At 39.0% G+C, this 24,509-nt stretch overlaps 1 protein-coding gene and 1 long non-coding RNA gene across 5 annotated transcripts in view; one reads left to right on the top strand and one right to left on the bottom strand.

Moving 5' to 3' along the window:
* Positions 1–17,272, bottom strand: part of ATAD1 (ATPase family AAA domain containing 1) — a 54,092-nt gene extending 36,820 nt beyond the window's left edge. The window contains exons 1-3 of one of the 3 annotated variants that reach the window (XM_032430281.1): positions 17,102–17,272; positions 13,318–13,489; positions 13–111 (exon numbers count right to left, since the gene is read on the bottom strand). In XM_032430281.1, the coding sequence (XP_032286172.1) occupies positions 13–111; positions 13,318–13,479 (261 nt within the window). In that variant the 5' untranslated portion in view covers positions 13,480–13,489; positions 17,102–17,272. Of the gene's footprint in view, positions 1–12; positions 112–13,317; positions 13,490–16,856; positions 16,989–17,101 lie in introns of those variants that run through there. The other 2 variants (XM_032430280.1, XM_032430282.1) reach the window with 2 other exon arrangements.
* Positions 16,990–24,509, top strand: part of LOC116648340 — a 30,216-nt gene continuing 22,696 nt past the window's right edge. Inside the window, exons 1-4 of one of the 2 annotated variants that reach the window (XR_004302511.1) lie at positions 16,990–17,105; positions 17,585–17,716; positions 20,843–20,934; positions 21,780–21,820. This is a non-coding gene — a long non-coding RNA (uncharacterized LOC116648340). Of the gene's footprint in view, positions 17,106–17,584; positions 17,717–20,839; positions 20,935–21,779; positions 21,821–24,509 lie in introns of both variants that reach the window. The other variant, XR_004302510.1, reaches the window with a different exon arrangement.

The following is a 24,509-nucleotide window of genomic DNA, read 5'->3' as shown; positions in this document are numbered from 1 at the left end:
AAAGATACGTACATGCATGTTAAGAGGGTCTACTAGATGAGCAGCAATACTCATTTCATATTCTGAAAGCTTCACATTTTTCACACCAATCTGTTTCATCAATTTTTCTGCCTAGAACGAAAAAACAAGCAACTTCCTTCAGTTTGATATTTACATACTGGCACTCCAAAAGAGATGATGATCTGTGAAGTCTAAACAGTGATGAATAGACATACAAGAATTTTCCAGGGAAATTCTAGGCCCCTTGATCTCATCTTTCCCCAGTGTAAGCCCTCGGGTAGATCTGAGTGTCCAACTCCAGAGAAATCACAGCAATTTAAACCAGCTCCTAGGAAATGGAAAATATAAGGTACATGACTGAAGAGATACATATAGGGCCTTCTATTGCTCCACTGAGACTCCAGGGTCCAACTCGATCTCTTTCCTGGTAGGATTATCATGACAGGTGGAGATGAAACCTCAAAATGGAAGACAGAGGAGTTAAGCATATCAAAAAATGGACAAATGGAGTTTCTTCCCTTAAAACAAGTTTCTGAAAACAGATGCCTTACTTCCTTCAAATTACCCCGTTATTGACATCAGATGCCCATAGCTATCAAATCTCAAATTGTTCTGAGATGTTATCCTTTTTAGTTAAAGCCAATTCCTGGGACTAGGCAACCAGAGATAGTAAAAATAACTCTAAATTAGAAATATACTTACATATATTTTTAGAGCTGGGCAAACTAGCTTTAAACCTATGAGCTTTACCAATGCAACAAAGCTTTTGATTAAAATTTTAAAAGATGGTTATAAACATTTGCTGAGCGTGCCAACTATCATGCCAAAATACGGAAAATGGATTAACTCACTGAATCCCCTGAGTGAGCTTATGAGGTTGGTAAAATTTTTCCCCACTGAAAAAAAGGAAATTAAAAGTTTAGCTCAGATGAAATAATTTGCCTTAGGTTGAAGTTAGCAAATGGAAAAGACAACATACACATGCAGGCAACCCAACTCCAGAGCCCATCCACTAACCCACATGACCCTACTGTCCCCAATTATAAGATGGGAGTTTGTGACCACTAAAGAGTCTTCAAAAATCTACAGAAAACACATTCAAATTTCAATTAAGTGAGCATTTTTAGAAATAAAGACCAAAATTTTTGTTGTTACATTTTCCTAAAATACTTTAAAAAAATCATACTGTATCCTTTATTTTACATATTTTTAAAGTAGGCTCTACGCCCAATATGGGGCTTGAACTCACGACCCTGAGATCAAGAGGTGCATACTCCACCAACTGAGCCAGCTAGGCACCCCCTAAAATACTTTGATTCTATAAGATCTTGTTCTTGTCAGGGGGTACTGCTGCTTTATTTATGAGAGTCAGAGAGAGAGATAGAGAGAGGCAGCGGCAGAGGGAGAAGCAGGCTCCCCGCCTAGCAGGGAGCCCGATGTGGGACTTGATCCCAGGACCCCGGGATCGTGACCTGAGCCGAAGGCAGACGCTTAACCATCTGAGCCACCCAGGTGTCCCGGGGGTACTGCTGCTTTAAATGAAATCCATATCACACAGCATTACAGTTAGAGATTGGTTGGAGGATTAGGATAAATGTGGATAAATCATATCCTTATAACGTAGCATTTTTAAAAAAGTGCTATGAACCACATTGTTTTCCTCCTTAGCTATCTCCTGTAAAATTACTGAAGCAATGGATAAAATAGCTTTTCCAAGGTTCTTTAATCTTTCTTGTAAATATCTTCTCTTTCGCTGACTTTAAATCTTTTATGTGTCAGCTATGAAAGGTATCCTATTTTAGTATCTGTAATAACATCAATTTACTCTTCTTTTTCATTATGCTTCTATAAATGTGAAGCCATCCCACATGTGTTCTTTTTAGGCTATGCTGTAAAACACTGGTTTTCTTTTTTTTTTTTTGAGGTCCTTAAATTTTTTTTTAATTTAATTTTATTATGTTATGTTAATCACCATACATTACATCATTAGTTTTTTTTTTTTTTTTTTTTTTAGATTTTATTTATTTATTTGACAGAGAGAGACACAGCAAGAGAGGGAACACAAGCAGGGGGAGTGGGGGAGAGAGAAGCAGGTTTCCCGCAGAGCAAGGAGCCCGATGCGGGGCTCAATCCCAGGACCCTGAGATCATGACCTGAGCCGAAGGCAGACGCTTAATGACTGAGCCACCCAGGCGCTCCACATCATTAGTTTTTGATGAAACATTGGTTTTCAACCAGGGGTGATTTTTGCCCCCCCAGGGGACATACAACAAGGTCTGGGAATAGTTTTGGCTGTCACAACCTGGGGGGATGGGGTGCTACTGGTATCTAGTCGAAGAGACAAGGATGCTGCTGAACATTCTTAAAGGCACAGCATAGCCTGCCCTTCCCCAATTATCTGGCCCCAAATATCAATAGTGCCAAGTTGGAAACACTTGATTTTTCCCCCATTAGCTACCTGCTCTTAAAATTTTACTCCAGGGGGCGCCTGGGTGGCTCAGTCGTTAAGCATCTGCCTTCAGCTCAGGTAATGATCCCAGGGCCCTGGGACTGAGCCCCGTATCGGGCTCCCTGCTTGGCAGGAAGCCTGCTTCTCCCTCCTCCACTCCCCCGCTTATGTTCCCTCTCTCGCTGTGTCTCTCTCTGTCAAATAAATAAGTAAAATCTTTAAAAAAAAAATTTTTACTCCAGGCCACAACTGCCTCTTGCTTTAAATAGTAACAACCTTTTATGCCTGGGATTTCCTAAATAACAAGTATAGAGCAAGAAAATGCTGTGGTAAAATTTACCTAAAATCTTTTCCCCATAAAAGCAGTCCCATTTAACAATGTCTTCAAGTTGCATTAACAACATTGACAGAAAAAAGAAATTAATATTTATTGGGCAAAACTCATTTTCATTTTTTTTACAATCAGCCCTTAAAATCATCCTGAGAAGTAGCTATTATTATGCTCATTTCTCAGATGAGGAACCCAAGGGTCAAAGAAATCAAAAGAACTGCCAAGATTACAAGCTAGGAATTGGCATTTCCAGAGTTCAAACCCTGATCTGTCTAATTCCAGAGCTCATGTTCTGCTGAAACACTAATATTCCTCATTTGGGAGAGCAGAACATGGTTAATAAACAAATAAACAAAAAGAAAGTACCCCAAAACACATCATACCAACACCAAACTGTGTTCCAGAAGTTATTCAACTGTTTTTAGCTTTGACACCTTTAACTGAGCCCGTTTCTAAAATGTTTTACCAGGAAAAACAAAATTATGATTGTACTCTAAAAACAGCTTATGTTCACGCATTGCTTTATCATTCACAGCTCAGTGACAATTATATTTTCTAGTTACCAACTTTTGTTTGGTTTTTATTTATTTTTAAAGATTCTATTTATTTATTTGACAGAGAGAGACACAGCGAGAGAGGGAACACAAGCAGGGGGAGTGGGAGAGGGAGAAGCAGGCTTCCCGCCGAGCAGGGAGCCCAACCCAGGACCCTGGGATCATGACCTGAGCAGACGCTTAAGGAATGTGCCACCCAGGCCCCCTTTTGTTTGGTTTTTACAGTGAGTCTCTCCAAGTAGTTATCACTCTGTGGAGGAAAAATGGTGGGGGTGGGTCGGCAGGGGAGTCAGGTAGGAGGGAAACTTACTTTTTACTGTACACTCATCTTTTTAACCGTTTCATAGTATTTTTTTATCCTTTCATGCTATTTCATTTTTCCCCATGTAAAGTATTTGTAACAAGATTAAGAAGTAGGGTAGGAAAGAGTGAACTACTATTTTTGCCTGGAATGGGAAAAGAGGAGATGGAGAAAAAAGAAGTACCAGAAAAGAAACATTTTGTTCAGTTTCTAAAAGATTCATAAAATTGGTTGTTCTTTTGGAAGAATAATTTTAGAAAGTTAGAGATAGCATTAACAAGTTAAGGGTGAAAAACCAGAGGTGAACTATAATTAAACTTAAGTTTTTTTTTTTTTTTACAGATGTCATAGCTAACATACTCTAAGTGTGGACAGAGGAAATCATGGATACAAAGCTCATAAAAATACAGATATAGGAAACACCAAAGAATGTAATTAGCTTTATATATTAGATATAATCTCTTTTAAGATTTTATTTACTTATTTGACAGAGAGACACAGCGAGAGAGGGCACACAAGCAGGGGGAGTGGGAGAGGGAGAAGCAGGCTTCCCACTGAGCAGGGAGCCCGATACGGGACTCGATCCTGGAACTCCAGGATCATGACCTGAGCCAAAGGCAGACGCTTAACGACTGAGCCACCAAGGCGCCCTAGATATAATCTATTATAAACTTATATTAAAATTCTTGAAACACCCTTTTCTAGAGGACACAAGTCATCTCCCCTCTTAGGGTTAGTGCACATGTATCTCTTCTGGTTTTACTGGATGTATTCTGGAAGTTACAGGATCAGATGGCCTTCTACTATCGTGCTCTTCCACTGACCCTGGGCATACAGCACAATGCTGCACAGTTTTCTCTCCTCCAGTTTCCCTCTCTGGCTGCTCTTCTCTCCCCGTCACTTCTACCTATTCCTTGGCCAATCAGGCAACGCTAACCGTGTATTCCTTATTGACTTCCTATCTCAATTTACTTCAGCTTTTCAGTCCTCTAAGATTCAGCGCCAGTAAACCTTAGTTGCAAAAGCCACTTGATCGATAATGTAGGTCACAATGGCTTCCTGGTGTCGGCAAACGTTAGCTCGTCCCAGTGTAACTGGCATTCTGTGATGGCTGCTCTTAAAAATCCCTGGCAGCTGACAGTTCGTGTTTTTTTCTTTTTAAAGGTTTCAGTGTATCATCTCTTCACAAAATATTTTGGCTAATACTTCTCTCAAAATAACTAAGAGTTTTGAAGACTAAGGTATCATGATAGGACTAAAAATAAGAAGACATTAACTTCACTAAGGTCACGGTATATGACCTTCATATGTAGAAGAATTCTCAGTAGCGAATCTTTCGTGGCCTTTGACAATTAAACTACAATCTCAAAAATATTATAGTCTAATTAATATGCTAACCCAAATATTATATTTATAAATGCTCAGAACAGGTCAAGCATTATGTTACTCATCCTGTACTTGAAAGCTCTTAAACAGAGAGCTTACCTAGAGATTCCATTTTTCTACATCCCAATTAACCACCCTTTCATCAGACATACCTGTAAGAACTCTTCTACTACATCTAAATACGATCCAAGCAGCAGTGGATGCCCAGAAAATCCCCGTCCCTGTGTAACACCCTGCAGAAACCATCTCCCACATTTCACCAAGCTGGGAAGTTTTCCTGGCTTCAGGCTAGAAATTATTTACAAATATTCTAATTCAAACATTAAGACTACTTCTAGGTTACTGTTCCTAATTTGAATGCACTGACATCATCGATTACCTTTCTTTCATCTGACAATTGCACTGCCTTTAAATTCACATGAGGCCCACTGATTATCAGTAGCCTCAAAACTTTATCTCAGCTTCTACATTCAGTGCTCTGCCTTTGTGACCACAGAAGTCATAGCTTCCTCCTGACCCATATTCACATGTGATCTTTACCCTCAATGTATCCTCTCAATTCTTTAATTCCCTTCTGCACTCCCACTTAATTATCCCCCACTTGGCAATATTTGACTTCCTAAATGGCCTGGACCATGGCTCACCATTTTAACAATGTCTTATGTTGAATCTTAGAACCCCTTAGACTTGTATCAGTCAGCCTTATCCTCAATGCTGGCTCCGCACCACCATTGTTTATCTGCTACCAAGATGCTGAGAAATACTTGGAGAAGTTAATAAAAACAAAACAACTCAATTCCCAATAAAGTCATGCTTCCTTCAACTATGCCCTAATGTTCATAATCCACAATGATTTAGCTCATTAAATCCTGATCACATACTTACCTCAGCAGGTCCCATCTCCCCACTTCACTGAGAATAAATTAACTCAATCTTAAAATGTTCTTAACTACTGATCCTAACCCCTCTAGGACCTACCTCCATCCTCTTTGGCAGCAACCCTCTACCTCCTCCTTTTCCACTAGTCTTTTCCCTTTTCTTCTTTACCTTTCCCCAGCAAACTCTGGAATAACCACATTCTTTTACTTCCAATTATACTTGCTGTCCCCAGTGAATGGAAATGCTGATTTCACTAAATTTACAGATCGCTTTCTTTGATTAAATTCTTTATGTCCTCCTTTTCTCCTGGATCATTTTATAACATATTTACAAATAATTCTCTTTTGCAACCTTCTCTTCCTTTGGTTTTGACGACTTGACACAAATGATTTTCCAGATAGTGGGAGAGAAACATGAGGAGGGGCTTTTAAAAATTATATTCAACACCCACCAATTTCCCCCAATTCTTATTTCAGAATGTAGGCCTTCCAGTTGAAATATACTGCCACAATGAACGACTACTAGTCTGCAGTGTTTTGTATACTTCAGGTGTGTTCAGGTGGGAAAGACTAGTACCAATACCTTACATTATCCCGGTTTTTTCCCTATTCTTCTGGCCATTTTTTTTCTTTTTGATGCTTTTGTTAATAATTGGGTAGATTAAAAAAAGGTATCTTTAAAATACATAGATGAGGTCAAAAGAACCATAGAACACGTTCTCAGTAAATTATTTGTTATATGAATAAATTCAAGTTGTTAATCCACAGAAGATATTATTGTAAATGGTATCAAGTAAAAAACAAAATTTATTCCCTCTCCTATAGAACCAACTGTCCAAGTATCATGTATTGAAAAGTCCATCCTTTCTCCAATAATATACAAAGAAGAGCCAATTCTGTCATACATCAAGTTTCCAAAGTATGCCTAGGTCTGTTTCTGGAATCTATCCTGCTAAATTTGCTAATCCATCCCTGTGCCAATAGCATACTGTTTTAGTAACTATGGCTTTATAAGTTTTGGTATAAATTAAGGCAAATACTCCCTCCCCCAATACATGTCTTGCTTTTCTTCTTTTTCTACGTCTTGTTTTTCAAGAGTGTCTTGCCTACATATAAACTTTTATTCTTCCATAAAAATTTTAGAAAAAAAATACAACAAAAAAGCCTGTCAATATTTTTTATTGGCATGGAATTTAAGCATAGTGTTCAGTAGTTTTACAATTTTCATTAAAAATGTGTTGTACAACTTGTGTTTGTCAGTTACTGTATATTTTTGATACTACTGTAAATAGTATCTTTTTAAAGTTGCATTTTCAAAGTGTGATGGGTACACAGAAATAGTTGGTTTTTGTACACTGATTTTATATCCAGCAGCCCTTAAACCCTTATTAACCCCGAGAGATTAGCTACAGACTTTGTTTGCTTTCTATGTAGATTACCGTATTATATGTATAATGACTTTAATTTCTTCTTTCAAATCCTTCTACATCTTATCTTTTTTCTTGATTTATGCATCATTAACAGTAAAATGTTGAATAGAAGTGATGATGACAGGCTCCCTTGACTTGCTCCTAATCATAAAGGAAATGCTTTCAATTTTTTACCATGAAGTATGTTTCCTACAGTAAATTCATTTTATCACGCTATCTTCTATTCCTACTTCACTAAGCTTTTCTAAAAAGAATGAATATTTAATTTTAACAAAGGCTTTTTCTGCATTTATTGAGATAATCATAGTTTTATCCTTTAATCTGTTATTACAGAACATTATAAATATATTTTTTCCTCAACTGAAGCCAGCCTTAAACTCCTGGAATAAATCCAACTGGTCATGTTATCTTTTTTTATACACTGCTGAATTCAACTTGCTAGTATTTTAAGATTTTTCTATTCATTTAATTGAGATAAATTATAGCCCATTACAAGTTTTAGGATTATTATTATGCTACCCTCATAACAAGGTTTGGTGACTGTTCCCTCTTCTAGAGTTCGTATAAAATTGTTACTATTAATTTGTTCCTTATATGTTGCTAGAACTTGCCAGTAAAATTCTATGGGCCTGGACTATTCTTTATCAAAATATATGTCCAATATTAACTTATTTCATAGGTATGGGACTAACTATTCATGTCTAATTCTTAAGTCAGTTATGGCAATTTATATTTTTCTAAGAGTCTATCTGTATCATCTAAAGTTTTTAAATTTATTGGCAGTTATTAATTTTCCTTATTTTTAATGTCTGCAGCATCGTCATTACGTCTCCTCTGTCATTCCCAGTAATATTTATTGGTGGCTTCATTTTTTTCTTGGTTTTACAAAACTGTCAAATATTTTTGTATATTCAAATAACCAACTTTTTGGTTTCACTGATTTTCTTTACTGTCTTTTCATTTTCTGTATTTTTATTCACTCTCTATTGTATATTCTATTTCTTATTAATTTGTCTTCCTATTATTTCCCTCTTTCATTATCCATGGGTTTATGTTAAAAATCTTTTCTTGAGCTTAAGTTTGATTTACTTTATTAATCACTTTCTTTTCTAACAAACACTTAAGACTATAAATTTTTCTCTAAACATTAATACATTAAGTTTAATTCAATCATATTTTCTTTTTTTTAAGTTTTTACTTGAAAGAGAGAGAGAACGCACGCATGTGTGTGTGCATGAGCAGGGGGAGGGGCAGAAGAAGAGGGAGAAGCAGACCCGTTGAGCAGGGAGCCCGAGGTGGGCTCTAGACAAATGAAGATGAATACAGAGCCAAGAGGAACAGCAAATTCATATTCTTGTTAATACTGTACCTTTCTTTCATGCTTTTATTTTTAAAGATTTTATTTATTTATTTGAGAGAGCATGAGAGCAAGATGGAGAGAACAAGTGGGGGGAGAGGCAAAGGGAGAAGCAGACTCCCTGCTGGGCGGGGAGCCCAACGCGGGACTCAATTCCAGGACCCTGAGATTGTGACCTGAGCCGAAGGCAGATGCTTAACCAACTGAGCCACCCAGGCGCCCTCATCATAAATATTTTCTAATTTCTACTATGTTTTCTTTTACCTAGGAGTTCTTTAAAGATGTTTCTTACTTTCCAAACTTATTGGATATTTAACAATCTTCCTGTTCTGCACTGGAGCCAGGGAATGTAACAAACATGCTACCAGTGCTATGAAACTTGACATCTGCTTTACAACTTAGCATTTGGTTAAATTTCACAAATCTTACATGGGTGCTTTTTAAATACTCACCCTGCGTTTTCTGAAGCACAATATACTATATGTGGCCACTAGATAATGCTGTTACTTTTGTAAATCTGCGGTATCTTTACCCATTAAAAAAAAAAGTTTCATCTGACTACATCAAAATAATAAGCTTCTGCACAGCAAAAAAGGGAAGCAATCAACAAAATTAAAAGACAATCTACTGAATAAGAGAAGATATTTGCAAATGACATATCCAATAAAAGATCAGTATCCAAATTATATAAAGAATTTAGACAACTCAACACTAACCCCCCCCCCCTCCAAATAATCTAATCCAAACACACACTTAACTACAGAGAAAAAACAGATAGATACCAGAGTGGAGGTGAGTAGGTGGGGGGTGAAATGGGTGAAACGGGAATGGGATTAAGAGTACACCTATCATGATGAGCACTGAGTAATGTAGAGAATTGTTGTATCACTATATTTTATACCTGAAGCTAATATAACACTGTATGTTAACTATACTGGAATAAAAAAAAGGTTTTTTTAATATTTCATCTACCACTTACTGAAAGCAATGTTAAAAACCTCCCACCATGATGACGGATATGTTAATTCTCCCTATAGTTATATCAATTTTTTGCTTTATGTATTTTGAAGCTATATTAATAGATGTACACAAATAAAGAAATATTATATTTCTTGTTGAATTGAATCTTTAATCACTCTGTAATGAACCTTATTTTCTCTAATAGTATTTTTGCCTTAAAGTTTGTGTTCAACCAGCTTTCTCTTTGTATGGTAGAGGCATTTTCCATCTTTTAATTTTCAACCTTTCTGTGTCTACAGTTTATATGTGTCCTTCAACTAGTGTATTGCTTAAATTTCTCTTTTTAAACCATTCTTACATCTTTATCTTTAGGTAATTACCAAAGAGGATATACTCTTTTGGAGTCAAAGATTTATGGGAGTATTGTCTATGAGACATCCTACCTTGGAATGGTCCTGTGCTTTGTATCCTGAGCTCCTCTGGGCCATAAAAACAGAAGTTCAAATTCAGCAGCTTCAGCAAATTCCCCCCAATGTGAAAGCTGGCCATCAAGCTCATGTTATCTTTTTCAATCTTTGCCTCCAGTTTTTTATCTGAATTTCTTACTTTCTTGCTAGCTCATGAATACCTTTAAGGAGATTAAAAAAAATATTTTATCTAGATCATTTAGTTGCTTTTAGCAGGAAGGTCAGTCCAGATATCTAGTTACCCTAACCAACCTGTTCATTCTCCACTGGCTTCACTTCCTCTTCCCATTCCCTAAATGAAGGCTTATTCTTCAGCCAACTATTTATGGTGTTTGATAGCACCTCCTTTAGAGACCTCATCACTCCCAATACAGTCATCAGCATTTATTATATTCTCAATTACAAGAAAAGCTCTCAACAAATATTTGAATGTATAAATCCTGATGGTGGTAGGAGGAAGGTGGGGAAAACCCCACAAATGATACATACCTACACAAGAATAACCCTGGGGCCTATGGCATCCCAGTTGAGACTCACTTCTCTAATAAGCCCAACTACTTCTGAGCATCTGATGAGGAACCTCTAAGGACTGACCTTTTCTCTGAGATTGAGACCTACCATTAACTGCTGGATGAACATACTCCTCTGGATGCCTACCACCAACACAAACTCAATATGCCCAAATTAAATATCATCTTCCCATAAACTCGCCCATCTATCAGTTTCTAAACCTTGATGAAAGATACTATGAGTCTTCGAGGACTCCAAACAAATCTTGGATTCATTTGTAAGATGTCCTTTTTCTTTTCCCATATCATCACAAAGTCCTTCCAGCATTCATTCTTATTAGTCTATTTTACCCATTCCATCCTTTTGTCACCCCCTTATTCTAGATCTTTGCCAGGCCTACTGCAATCTGGTTAAGTCTATGCAACAGATCTTGCTTCTAGTCTCCCTAACCCCAGTTCCTGCTATATACTACTGTGAAGTTAATTATCCTTAAAACATTCCTTTGCATATCACCCACATACTCAAAAATCTTTAATAGGCAGTTTGACAGTTTAGTAGTTTATCACTGCCTATACAGAAGACTTCAACTGGTCAATAGGGTATTTCAGTAGCTGGCTAGGGAGGTACAGAAGGAAGAGAAGAAGGCTATCGGAGAAGCTACAGCCGCTGACCAAGCAAACAGCATGCCTCCTTCTTGGTTGATGATGACTTATAAAATGCTGTGGCTTTTTTTTTTTTTTTTATCAGCCTCTGTTCAAAAAGAACAGAGTAAGGAAAAGTAGAAGTCTTTTCCCCAACTTTACACTTTAATCCCTTACCTCTCCCTCCAAGTTCTACTAGTTAGTTGCATAAACCCTCTATTCCAATCTGACTAGTCTATTTACTATTCCTGCAGCAGGTCTTGCTATTCCTACAATCGTCAAGATTCTGTTCATGATCTTTCTACTTCAAATTGTCCTTGCCTATTCTAGTGGCCAAACTCTTTCATGAAGCCATCCTCAACTACCTCAATCATTAGTGACTGCTCCTTTCTCTAAATGCCATAGTTTTTGTCTACTCATTAGGCAATTAGAATATGCTACTACTATAATTTATATTATCATGGACAAGTCTTTTTACCCTACCACGGGCACTATGAGGACAGATGCAGAATCTAATACATCATGTAAATGATATTTACAATACTATGCATACGTTCTCAATAAAGGCTTAAAGGTAACAATCCATTCATGTGTTATTTAATACCTGTGTTTGGCTTTCTACGTCTTCCATATGGGTGTTCCAGGAGCTCTTAGAAGCCATGGAAATAAACAACAAAATTCTCTGTTTTAATAGTCACATCTCTGCTTTTAAGACTTTTTTTTTTTAAGATTTTATTTATTTATTTGACAGAGAGAGACACAGTGAGAGAGGGAACACAAGCAGGGGGAGTGGGAGAGGGAGAAGCAGGCTTCCCGCCGAGCAGGGAGCCCGATACGGGGCTGACCCCAGGACCCTGGGATCATGACCTGAGCCGAAGGCAGACGCTTAACAACTGAGCCACCCAGGCGCCCCTTAAAACTTTTGAAAATGGTATGACTTACCAATACTTTGGCCTCAGACTCAAACTGACTTGCATCGTGTAGGTGGCAGGAAAAGCTGCACTTCAGCTGACACATGGATATACTTAATTAACACACACACACACACACACACACACACACACTGCACTGGTCAGACTTGTTACAGAGTTATAAATTGAGTGATATTATGATATAATCTAGATCCTGAATCAACTATTGTTATAATCAAATTCAGGGAACAACTCACAACTGTTCAAATTGCTTTTCGGATACAAATAGTAAGCAGTAGTCACAAAACGGTGATTTTCACTGATTTAAGAGCTATGCATAGTACTGTAAAGCACTCACTTATGTACACCCTGGTCTGCCACACTAGCCTATAGCATTTTGAAAGAACAAGATTTATTTATCTTTTATCCTTGCCACCAAGAATTTGCTAGGAGCTCAGTAAATGTTTACTGAATGCAGCACAGTCACAACACCCAGAAGGAATCTAAAAATTAATGAATATAAACATCTTGCCCCCAAACAGCAAGAAAAACTTGAAAGGCTCCTATAAGGCTTTCACTTTTTTGAGCAAGAATAGAAACTAAAACAGATATGTCATCCTCATAAGAAAATGACCACAAGAGGAAGTTACTGAAAATAAATAAATAAACAAACCTACTACTTATATTAAAAAATAATAATATTTAGCAATTTCTTAATTAGAAATTAGTGAGTTTGCAAGTGTAAGACTGACAGCTGATCAGTATTACCCACATTTCAAATGTCTACAAAGCAAAATGCATACCATTACTCAAGATAAGTTGTTTTTGTTTAGTCTGTTGAAATCTTTTACCTAGATTCCTTCATTCATTAGCTGACAAAAATATTCTAATGAAGATGTTCACAACAAAATACTGGAATATCTTTATTTTTCACCCCTTTTATCCTGAGAAGTTATACAGTTAGAAAGGATTTGAAAAACGAATACTTTTTTAGGAATAATGAAATTAAACAGGACATTCAAACACATTTTCACATGGGTCTTAGAGAACTTCTAATTAATTTATAATTCTATATCCTTAGTTTAATGGAAAAATACTAGCTAGCTACAAGAAAAAATGATCCTCAAACATTTCAGTCATACCTGTTTCTGAGCTTCTACTTTTTGCTTTCTGGTTGGATCAATTGCATCTACCATCCATTTGATTGTAAAGTATGTTACTGCACCAAATATCGTCAAACGGAAAATTAAACCAACAACTTCATTCCGACTCAAGGGACGAGAAAAAGCTTCAGCATGTACCATCTTGATTAACCTTAAAAGACAAACAGAAATGTCACTAAGTAATAACTAGATTCATTACAATTGGGAGACTGATAAGTAGCTTAAACTTAGCAAGAAAAACTAACTTCTAGTCAAATTCAACATTACCTGCCTTAAAGTGTTTTATTTTAAGGAAAAATGAACATACTAAAAACTGAGGTTTATTAGACTTTTTAAATGAATTTTCCTTAAAGCTCATATAATTTAAGCAGACGATAATTCTGCAATAATACAGTCAACATCTTACGGTATTTACTCTTTTAAACAGCTTTTAAATAACTATTTCAGAAAATCTAGAGATATAATGACCAAAACACTAATCCACCTGAAGAAAGGCAGCCCGACAATGAAATACTTTACTAATGTGATGGTAAGAATTTCTTCTCAGTGCAATGTACAACAGGCAATTTTTGAGTGAAACTGAAACTGAACAGACTCGCTTTTCCTCAGGCTTACTTTTCAGGTTTTCAAGGCCTGCTTAAATTTAAACATGCCATTTTCTCTATTAATAAGTGACATTAAATGTTTTGAGCCATCCTACTGTTTCCAACCACCCAGCTAAATATGAAGCACTAGAATCTTCACACATTTTTGAACCACAGTATAGTAGTCACCTGAGACGGAGAGGAAAAAAGGAGACAGCGTGCCTACTTTTACCTACATCTCTGAGCACCTACCTCAATCACATACAGGCTTGCATAAGGCATGCACAGCCCTGGCAATAAGGCAATAACTACCCAGAACAATAAGGTTGTTAGGGACGATGGGGACTGTCACATTTTGGAAGACAGGATCTCAGATTCTAATAATGCCATTTTCCTCTCATGGCATAGGACTATGCTAAATGCTATGCTATGTGAAAAAGAGAGAGAGATTATATTCTGCACTCATCTGAACAGGAATAAATCAGAATTTGCACAGATGGCTCAGCAACCGGTAAAAATTAGGAACTGCATAGATTCGTATCTATGGTCCTCCACTAAAATTAGTTTCCCTTGTCACTACTACTACTCAGTTAAAGATCTTCTTCAATTCCCTCCCTCTGGAATAGCTCCAACGATTTTTAAATTCTTCTTAGATACCTCCCCCCTTCCATTCAAGAGTATATACTTCTCCCTGATAAAAAGACTTCAAAGCTTTCCTTTTATTTACAGGATTTCCAAGTGTTCAAGACCATCCTAACCTAGCCTTAAAGAGTAACATTTAAGCATTTTCTCACTACTTCTCAGTAAGAACTTTCAATAGCTGGAGTCACTGGTATCTGAAAATGCCATGTGTATTTTCCCTCCACCGTACTTGCCTGGTACCCTGGGACAGGTCATTTCTCTCCCTTCATCTAGGATTAGTCAATTTCTATCCAAACTTCAAAAACCAACTTTACCTTCTTCATCTTTCTGTCACATACAAGAGACGCTATTCAGTAATCATCTGTTCAACAGATAAACTGCAACTGCAGAAACACTTCCCACTCAATCATTCCAACAAAACTGCTGCCAGATTTTGAACGATTTCCCAAAAAAAGTCAAGGGTTCCACGTTTCTCCATTACGAGGAGCCATTTACTTCACAACAGTACGTTATTTAACTTAAACTTAACAACAAAGTAATTGAAAGCCTTCATTTCAGATGAAGAACCTTTGACCTAGGGACATTAAGTGATTTAACTCACACCATAAAGCACCTATTGAACATGTATATATAATGCCTACTATATACCGGGCATACAATAACGGCCAAGATACAATTACTGTCCTCAAGGAATACAGTTCAGTTATTAATTATATCTCTATAAATGGAGCTAAGGAGGAAAACCCACCTAATTAAAATCTCTCCTCATGCAACAAATTCAAGTGTGGTTTCATCCATCCGCATGGATTCCTGAAGATGAGTTAACAATACTCCAGTAAAAAATTGACTTCCCTAGCCTTCATTTTAACAGAGTAAATTTGAAAATTCAGCTGGAAGATGTGATATCATGACGCAGGGATATTATTCATTGATGTAAATAAACCAACAGGCAAAAATCAAGGTTTTATTAACTGAATCTGTGAAAACTAGTGATATTCAAATAAAACATTTTCATTTTAAAAGTTTGAGTTAGTGGCGAGAGAACCGCCACCTACTGGATGTTCCCGGAACTACATGAACAACTAGGGCAAGTTTCAGTACATCCCAGTCGCCAAGACAATGACAATTTTTAATCCTATAAAAAATTTCAAGACATAAAACCTGTTAACTATACGTTTTCCTATATTTAAATTAGTACCTGCAGTAGAGTACTCTAGACCTACGGCCATGTTTAAACCAGTAGTGCATCTTCCACAATGACTTTAAAATCCTGAAATGAAACCGAAACTCCTACTTGTAGTTTGTAACCGTATATACTTTATTGTCCACTCATCTATCGTTCATACGACACGGATCCACCTGCAATATAAGGCCGTTACAGTAGCACTGCAGCAGAATACACAACAAAAGCTGCGTGTGCACACAACAGTACGGAATGTATTTCAATCTTGTATAAATAAATATTAAAAATCAACAAAATACGCAAGTATGCACAAACATACAGACGCTATTATGTACAACTAAGAAATATGGCAAAACCCTGCAATGCACAGTTATCTGTTAGGCAAACACGACACCAGACAGTTTCATTTAAAGAGTTCTCGGTTTCAGGATAGAAAACTTTAGAAATCGTACCACCTCGACAGTGAGCAATCTACTGACAGGTTAGGGACCGAGAGTATGGTGTTTCTGTCCTAATTCACTGCAGGGTTGTAGAAAAGTTTTTCTCAACCCCGAAGTCCCAGTCTGGTGGGCAACAAGGCCCTAGGAACACAGCCTGTGACAATGACTGCCAACCCTCCCATAAAGGACAGGTTATTATTAACAGCACCATCCTCTGCGAGAGCGTGCCCGGGCATGAAGAACCCCCCCCGCCTTTGCACTCGGTAGTGGCAGTGCCCGTGCGACAGTCACACCCGGCTCCATCCGGCCGCCTCCGCCTAGGACCCCCGGTGCCGAGGTCGCCCGGGACGCCCCCAGGCCCCCGCGGCGACCCGGCTGTCTACCGAGAGTCCCTCGCAAGTGGCATACATGGGGGGGGGGGGCAGCGCTAACGGAGACCCAAGGGCCTAGGCCGGGCCGGAAGCCAAGGCGAGGCCCGGGACGCCCTTAGAGGTTAATCCGCAGGATACCAAGGGCTGCGGAAAGCCGGAGGGCGGCACGGAGGAGGGGCGTGGGAGGAAGGCGCGGTGACCTTCCTCGCGCGGCCTGCCAGATCCCAGCCGGTCCCCAAGGGAGCTCAGCGGGATCCCGCGCTCGTCCCTCGAGGCCCCGGAAGACCCCGCTACTCACCCCGGGGCGGACACTGAGGCAGCAGGAGCCCTCAGCTAGCCTCACACGGGAAGGAAAGGCCGCCTGGGAGAGAATGCTTCCGGCGGGGACGGTACCCCGCCCCCTCGCACGGAGCATGCGCCGCCCACGGCCGTCGGCGAGAAGAGGGCGCGCTTCCGGGTTTCAGACAAGGCGGGGGGGGCGGTGACCCGGCGGGAGGGGCTGACGTTTTCCGTGCAGCAGGTGCGGCCGCTTAGAGCACTCACCGAGGTTCGCAGTTTAGCTACTGAGATGGAATAGGGGAAGGCGCTAATCACAGCAGGTCCCTGCCGAGCTCGCGGGCTCCGGGCGCGACCCTGACAAATCGGGGAGCCTTTTCCAGAGTGCGAAGAAATGCTGTGCATCCCCGCAGAGTTCTCCCCGACTCCTCCTTCAGCCTTCCGCCCGCCCCTCGCCCCTCACCCCGCGTGCACACCCGCAGGCTCCTGTTCTGTCTGTCCTTTTGCCAAAGCGCTGACGCGCATGGCCACCCCCACCCCTCACCATCTGCCTTTCAGTTTCCACGGTGAGCTCACCCTCCTCCCCCGTCTCCGCGCTAACAAACACCTGGGGGTGGCGCCTGAAAGCCATGTGAAACGACTTTGCAGCCCACCCAAGCAGGACCGGCAGTCGGGACAGAATAGGTTATCTGGTTGCAGGATTTGCATTTCAGTGACTTCCCTTTTTCTTCTCCACCTTCCCCTTTCCAGAACGAGAGACGTGACACAAGAGGTCCCAAGGGAGCAAACCTGAAAGCCAGCGCCACCTGAACACACAGACTGCCAGGGGGCGAGATGATATTCGCCACTGTTTCCAGATAGAAGAAGCATCGCTTTCTTCAGGTAGAGGCGGCAAGACTACCCTCCTCCAGAGGGCGGTTTGTGCCTTTCTGCTTTAGACATCATCTTTGATGTCTAAAATCCTGCAGCCTGATTGTAGGAGTTAGTGTATGCTATGAATGCCTACTAGGTGTCCCGTGATCTGCTACTATGTGCTTCACATCCATAATCCAAATTCCTCCAAAAAAAACAATCCTCTTAATTGATTTTCTGTTTTTATTGACGAGCAAATTTTGAGACCTAGGGAGAAAAACTTTCCTAAGTTCATGTACCTAATAGGCAAATTTCACTGGAACCAAATTTAATTCAGACCCTACCCTTTACACTTTCTCTTTGAGATAGTAATTTAATACCAGTTCTATTTAAGTCTAGTTGAAAGAAGACCATGAAATGACGAAGTTGTAAGTCTTTAAAAGGTGAGGATGGGATGGCAGGGATGTGTAATATTTTAAAAACTATGATTGGGTTCATTAACAAGAATCAGAATGGAATTTAATACTGAATGATATGAAGCTAGGTTTAAGAGAACTAGACTCGTTATTTAGAGAGGATATAGAACTTTGGGAAGAACAGGATGATTATAAGACCAGGACAGTGTTTACCAAACGAAAGCAAACCAAAACCATGGTTGCTCAGTAGTCTTGAAAGTAGTCTTGGAAGAGACTCTCCGTTGGTTCCCTGGGATTATCCTCAGTCTGAGTCATTGCTTGGGATGCTCCTGGGAGCATGCATTGACAGAGCTAAAAGATAGAGATTGCTGAAGGAAAGAACTTAGGTGGCCCACTAAGATCGGCTCACCAGTAAGGAAAATGAGCTGAGAAATTCAGGATGGTAATGGACTTCCATCATTCACTGAGTGAAAATGTACCAAAGACCTCCGCTGCCTATGCTGAGGACCAGGGTGGCCAATCTACCCAGTTTGTCTGACACTAAGTGGGTTTTTGGAACATAGGACTTTGGATGCTAACTCAGGGAAAGTCTTAGGCAAACCATGAGGAGTTGATCCCCTATTAGGGACATCTTATATGGATTCTAGAATGAAGTGGAACTCCCGATATGATTGCATCTAGTCTCAATTCACCTGGACTATGATTGTACAGGAAGTTGTTGGTAAAGGAGTCAAGACTGGCCATAAAGAGTCTGTGTGCCCCCAAATAAATTCTCTACTCATTTCTTTTTCAGTGGTTTGGCTATAAACCAAGTACCTGCTATCTGCACCTATACCTTTTGGACCTAATTTTCATTTAGCAAATTTTCAAGAAGCCTCTTATGTCTGGGTCCTAAGACATCAAATTACTGTCTTCTCACATATCATGCACGTTCATTTCCAGCTATCACTAAATCAGCTAAGTTCTTCCAGAATAGAGCTGAGTGAACATATGCTTTTCATCCTAGGATAGCTTTATATAATTCCTGGCAGCACAAAACACCATATTTGGCCCACAGTAGGGGCTCAATAAATAATTCATTATGTATAACATTAATCAGGAAATTATGACAACAGATTTTTTTTGTAGACTTTCTGGGCCTTCCCCTTGTGATTGTTAGAATCAAGATATTAAAAATAATTATTACGTTTATTATAGAAAGTTGGGTTTTGGGTTTTTTGTTTTTGTTTTTGTTTTGTTTTGTTTTTTACCAATGCCTCCCAGAACAGTTTATGGCAGTTCTTCCCACTTGGAACTGAATTATCCTTTACGTTTGTTAGTTGGATGGAAGTGTGATTAATTTGCTCCACAGCCAAGGTGAATCTTTGCACTAGACCCTGAAGGGGAAGGGATTCCTTAGATTAGGGGTTCTCAGATTTCATTGTGGGTCTGTTCACTTGGACAACTTGGCAAAATGCAGATTCCTACGTTATAGACTTAGAAGCTCCCATTTAACTGCTCTAGGTTTTGGGGATTTGAATTTTGAATAAGCATCTGAGATAGTTTTGGATACTTGAAAAAACTGCTCTAGTCAGTGATGATTTTAGATGTATTTTTACAAAAACCTCTATGTTCCAGCTCCAAAAGCCTGTCTGGTCAGCTGAACCATTAAGTCAGATGGTGTATAGCAAAAAATCAAGGCAAGGAAGTCTCACGTTGAGATTAAGAATAAAATCTCTTTGAAAGGAAAAACAGATCTGAAATTTTTGGATAAGCAGACACACTACACCTGACCCTATTTGTTGCTCATTAGAAATGATTCTCTTGACAGTGATTTAGAAAGAGCAGAACTTCAACAAATATATAGAATTACATAGCGGTAATTATGCCAGTATAATAGTCACTTGGTAGCCTTGGTTCTTTTAAAAGTTTCTTTTGACAAGTTAAATAGGATGGCTGGAGAAAGAACAGTAAAGCAAGAATATGAAGCTGTACCTGAAACCAGAAAAGCACCGAGAAAGACCGAGATTAAATTGCTTGAAGCTCCAATAGAAAGAATAAGATGGCAACACGGCAAAAGTAATGGAAAATTAGAATTTCAACAGAATCGAAGGAGTGGAAAGATGAATTGATAGCTCCATTCTATAAAAAGCACAGAGAGCTAACAGATAGAATAGCAAAGTTGTTCAGCTCTTTCAAAGTTGAAAGAACATGTTGTAAATTTACTTTTCATGCTTTTTACATTTTAAAATTTTACACATAATTTAAAACGTGTGTATATGTACTTCTCTAATGTTTTCAGGGTTGCACTAAACCACAATCTTCTATCGCTACATAATCCTTTTTCTTAAGCACTACTGCCAGTTGGACTTTTTTACAGTTTATGCTAGCAATAAACATCATCTAGAACTTGAATATTTATTTTAAACCCGCCGTGTTTTGTTGTTTCGCTTTTATACGGTACTGAAAATATACTGCTCAAATGATACTGTCTGTGGAAAGTCAGGATGGATCAAAACGGCATTGCTTGGGAAGAAGGCTAAGCCCACTATAGACTCATTAGCAAAAGTTTTAAAGCATAGATGAAAGAGCAATCTCCCTAGGATTCATTTAGGACCTTCATAAATACCCTTCCATATCCTTTTCTTCAGTGGGAGAGGGGATGCGAGGGATCGGGTGAGAATGACAAAGATGTGAATTCATCAGCGAACGTGGAAGAAACAGTAGTTGAAACATTAATTCTCAATTTCTGTAACAGCAGATTGATAGATGAAGCATAAAACAAGACCAGATGCTGTGGTTTCCAGGATGCACTTGGCTTCCCATGCTTTATAACCTGGAGCATTTATTGCTGTAAGTAGGTCACTTGCTTGCTCTCATTTACCTGATTCGAGGAAAATGCCCTTGAAAGTATTTGGAAAAGAATGTGTGCTGGTATTTAACATTCTAAAAATTATGATTGCATAAAACTCCCCTTTCCCCCCATTTCTCTATTAGTTTGAATAAGTTGTAACCCTGAAACATAAGTGAAACTAAAATGGATGAGAAGAATTTGAGATCTCCTTTTCTAAGCACAAAAACACTAAAATCCTGTGTCCATTCTGTTTGCCCCCAAATTTACTCTACTGAGCACCGACATAATATCCATCTCTCAGAATTCTAATTGGAGTTTAAGTTTTTGTATTCTCTTATCAGATGTGAACTTCTTGAGAAAAGAGGATTCTAGGACATAGGAGGGGCTTAACAAATGCTTCTTTAAAGTTTATTTATTGAAGTGTAGTTGACACACAAAGGTTATATTAGTTTCAGGTGTACAACATAATGATTCCACAACTCTATACATTCCGCCGTGCTCACCACAGTAAGCACAGTCACCATCTGTCACCATACAAGGTTATTACAGTATTGTTGACTATATTCCCGATGCCGTACTTTTCATCCCCATGTCTTATTTATTTTATAAACAGAAGTTTAATCCCCTTCCCCTATTTCATCCATTCCTCCGCTCTCAACTAGTGTTTTAATTAATTGATTTTTCCCCCAAATCTGACCTATCTAATGGGGCTTTTTAGGCTCCATTCCTACAGATTTCACCTGACTAAGGGAGAAAAAGGAAGGAAAGACATGGTTCAAAGATAGGAGTTGTGGAATCAAGCCATTTTACTGACCATACGTTTATTATTGCCCTGTTGTGATAGGTCCATTCCTGATGTGTCCACCAGAGACCAGTCTCATCAGGGTGAGTCTTGGTACCCATAGGATTTAAGAACATGGACACTGCAGTCCAACAGACCTGGGTTTGAGTGCATGATCTGTTTTTTTTTTACTAGCTCTTTGACTTTGGGCCATTTATTAAGCTCACTAAGCCTCAACTTCCCCATTTTTCATATGGGGACAAAACAGTATGCATGCCATAGAGTTGCATTGAAAATTAAATGAGACAGTATCAGGAAAGTGCTGAGCTCCATGCCTGGCACTTAGCAAGGACTCAATAAACATGCCATTGTAATACTCATATTTTTATTATACTATGAAATGATGTTCTCTCATTACCAGAAGTCTGTAAGGACAAAGATTCCTTCATATCTCCATAGTATTTGCATGAAGACTTCACCTCTCAAAGTTTTAACCATAGCACCTTGTCTGGGAATGTGTTCTCTGACTGGTGAAGGGCCATGCCTCTCTCTTTGACCTCTTGATTCTCTCATTCTCACTCTTAATACACCTCTCTGGCTGACTCTTACTGATTAGTAGTCAATAAACCATTTTTGATAGTTATATAAGACCTATAAGATTCCATCCTTATGGCCACCAACAATAACATTTAAAATATTGATCAATCCATGAAAATAGCTATGTGGATATTTCTCAGTTCACTGAAGACCATTATTGATATTGGCTGTTGTTCCCATCTGTCTAATAACAGCCATTTATTGAGCTTACAGTTCTTGCTCTCATGGAGTTCCAAAGACTAAAACATCTTATAAAAATGCAAGTCCTCACAGGGCTATTGATTTTTTTTTAAAGCTAAAGGTTTATCCTATATTTCATCCCCATTTATCATTTGTTTAGGGAAAACTTCCTCCCTTAGATTGTTGAGTGGGTTTTGCACGAGAAAAATAAATTAGTTCATTGGGTAAAGGTGAGATGCTGAGCCAGACTGGAGATTTTAGAGGTCGATACTTTGCCTGTCTTATCTTTTCTTTGCAAACTACAACTTTCTTATCACACTTGGGGACTATCATTAACATCAGAGCTGCTATTCTTCATATAAAATTTAATTCATTTGAGCACAACACATTTAAAAAAAAAAAACATTTACTATGTGCAACTCATGGAAATGCTCCTGAAATTGAGGGAGTTTTCCTGAGCAAAAGAAGCACTATATCCTGGTTAGAGACTGAGTACGTGGCTTTCAAAAGCAAAGACAAGGTCAAACCTTGCTGATTTTAGATGTTTAAGAAGGAGATTATACTAGACCTTCTTTCACCCTAGAGAAGTCCCACAATAGTGTACTGGTAAGGTAAAGTTAAAATCACCCTTCCCATCTTTTTATTGTCAGTGTTTCTGGAACCAGAAAAACAAAACAAAGGTGTAAGTAAGAAAAGAAAGAAAGAAAAGCCTGTAACTTGAGTCACAGAAGTACAGGAAACAAATCAAGTATACTAATTTGGCTGTGCTCAAAGTCGCATTCAACTTCAAAACACTATACCTGATAGAGTTTCACGCACCTTTCTCCTTTCCAGTCCGCTGCTAATGATTAAGCTTAAACTCCAGAACTATTCTGAGAGCAGTCAATGCTGAATGAGTCCAGTGCCAGAGGCATGGCCCATACCTGTTTCTTTATGTCTTCTGTGTTCTCAGGTAAATGGGGAGGGGGGCCACAAAGGGGACAGTTAAGGAAAGGAGACAAAGAGGTTGACCCCCCAACAGTGTTTTTTCCCCCTGTGGTGGTGTGCAAAAAGCAGAAGAGATGCTAATGATTCTTAACCGGCTGAAAGCAACATGAGAATTTTGTCTAGATGATCTTGAATCTCAGGCTGGACGGTGTTCCACTTTCCACATTCCAATGCATCCCTCATTCAGTCCTACTTGGGCTAGATAGACTGGCTTTCCGTAGTCTGTTATCATGCTGTCCTCATGGGCTAGTGTTGAAGGAGCCTTCCCCGACTCCTTTCCTAGAACTCTTGGAGGTAGACGGGGAAAAGGTTTGAGTGGTGTCTAAAGTCATGAAATACAGTGATTGTTCATTTTTTTTGGAGGGGGGAGCGGTAAAGAGTAAATAATCCTATTTCTTCAGTTTAGTGAATCATAAGCATTTCCAGCACGTGAACTCACACATGTAGACAAAAACAGGAGACAACTAAAAACCTCTCCGGAGACATTCTTCCTCATTCAATAGGAGGGTGGGGGTCTATGATACTCCATTTTAGTGACCGTCTCCAAATTCTGTCTCTGTACCCGATACAGGAAAGTATTGCCAAGTCCAGAGTGTCAGGTACAAATACAGCCTCTCTCAAAATAGTTTCAAGCATGCAAGATGCAGATGATTGAGTACAGTATTTGAGAAATTCTGACAATACTGAATGAAAGGGTCAGCTCTGTGGCCCTGTCACATGTCGGATAGCCTTTCTGGGTCACCTCCTCTGGAACTGAGCTAGTTCTACCAGCTTCGTCATTCCACGGTTCTGTGATTCTCTCTGGCCTGAGTGTGAAGCAACTTCGGTTTGAATTTCTTCCCCCCTGGGACCCAACAAATGAATGCTAAATTTGAATTCTACGTTTGGGAGTAGAGTTGGAAATACTAAGTGAGGAAGGTTTCTGAGATTTGTGTAGTAACCCCTTGTTGGCCACCATTCTGCCCGTCCTAGTTTAGTCACAATGTGGTTTCACATTTGTATGCTTGAATTGTAAAATAATTGATCTGT

Source organism: Phoca vitulina, unplaced genomic scaffold (assembly GCF_004348235.1).
Source record: "Phoca vitulina isolate PV1807 unplaced genomic scaffold, GSC_HSeal_1.0 scaffold43, whole genome shotgun sequence".
Taxonomy (NCBI): Eukaryota; Metazoa; Chordata; class Mammalia; order Carnivora; family Phocidae; genus Phoca; species Phoca vitulina.
The sequence above is the reverse complement of the archived record's forward strand: the minus strand, read 5'-3'. Positions and strand labels throughout refer to the sequence as shown.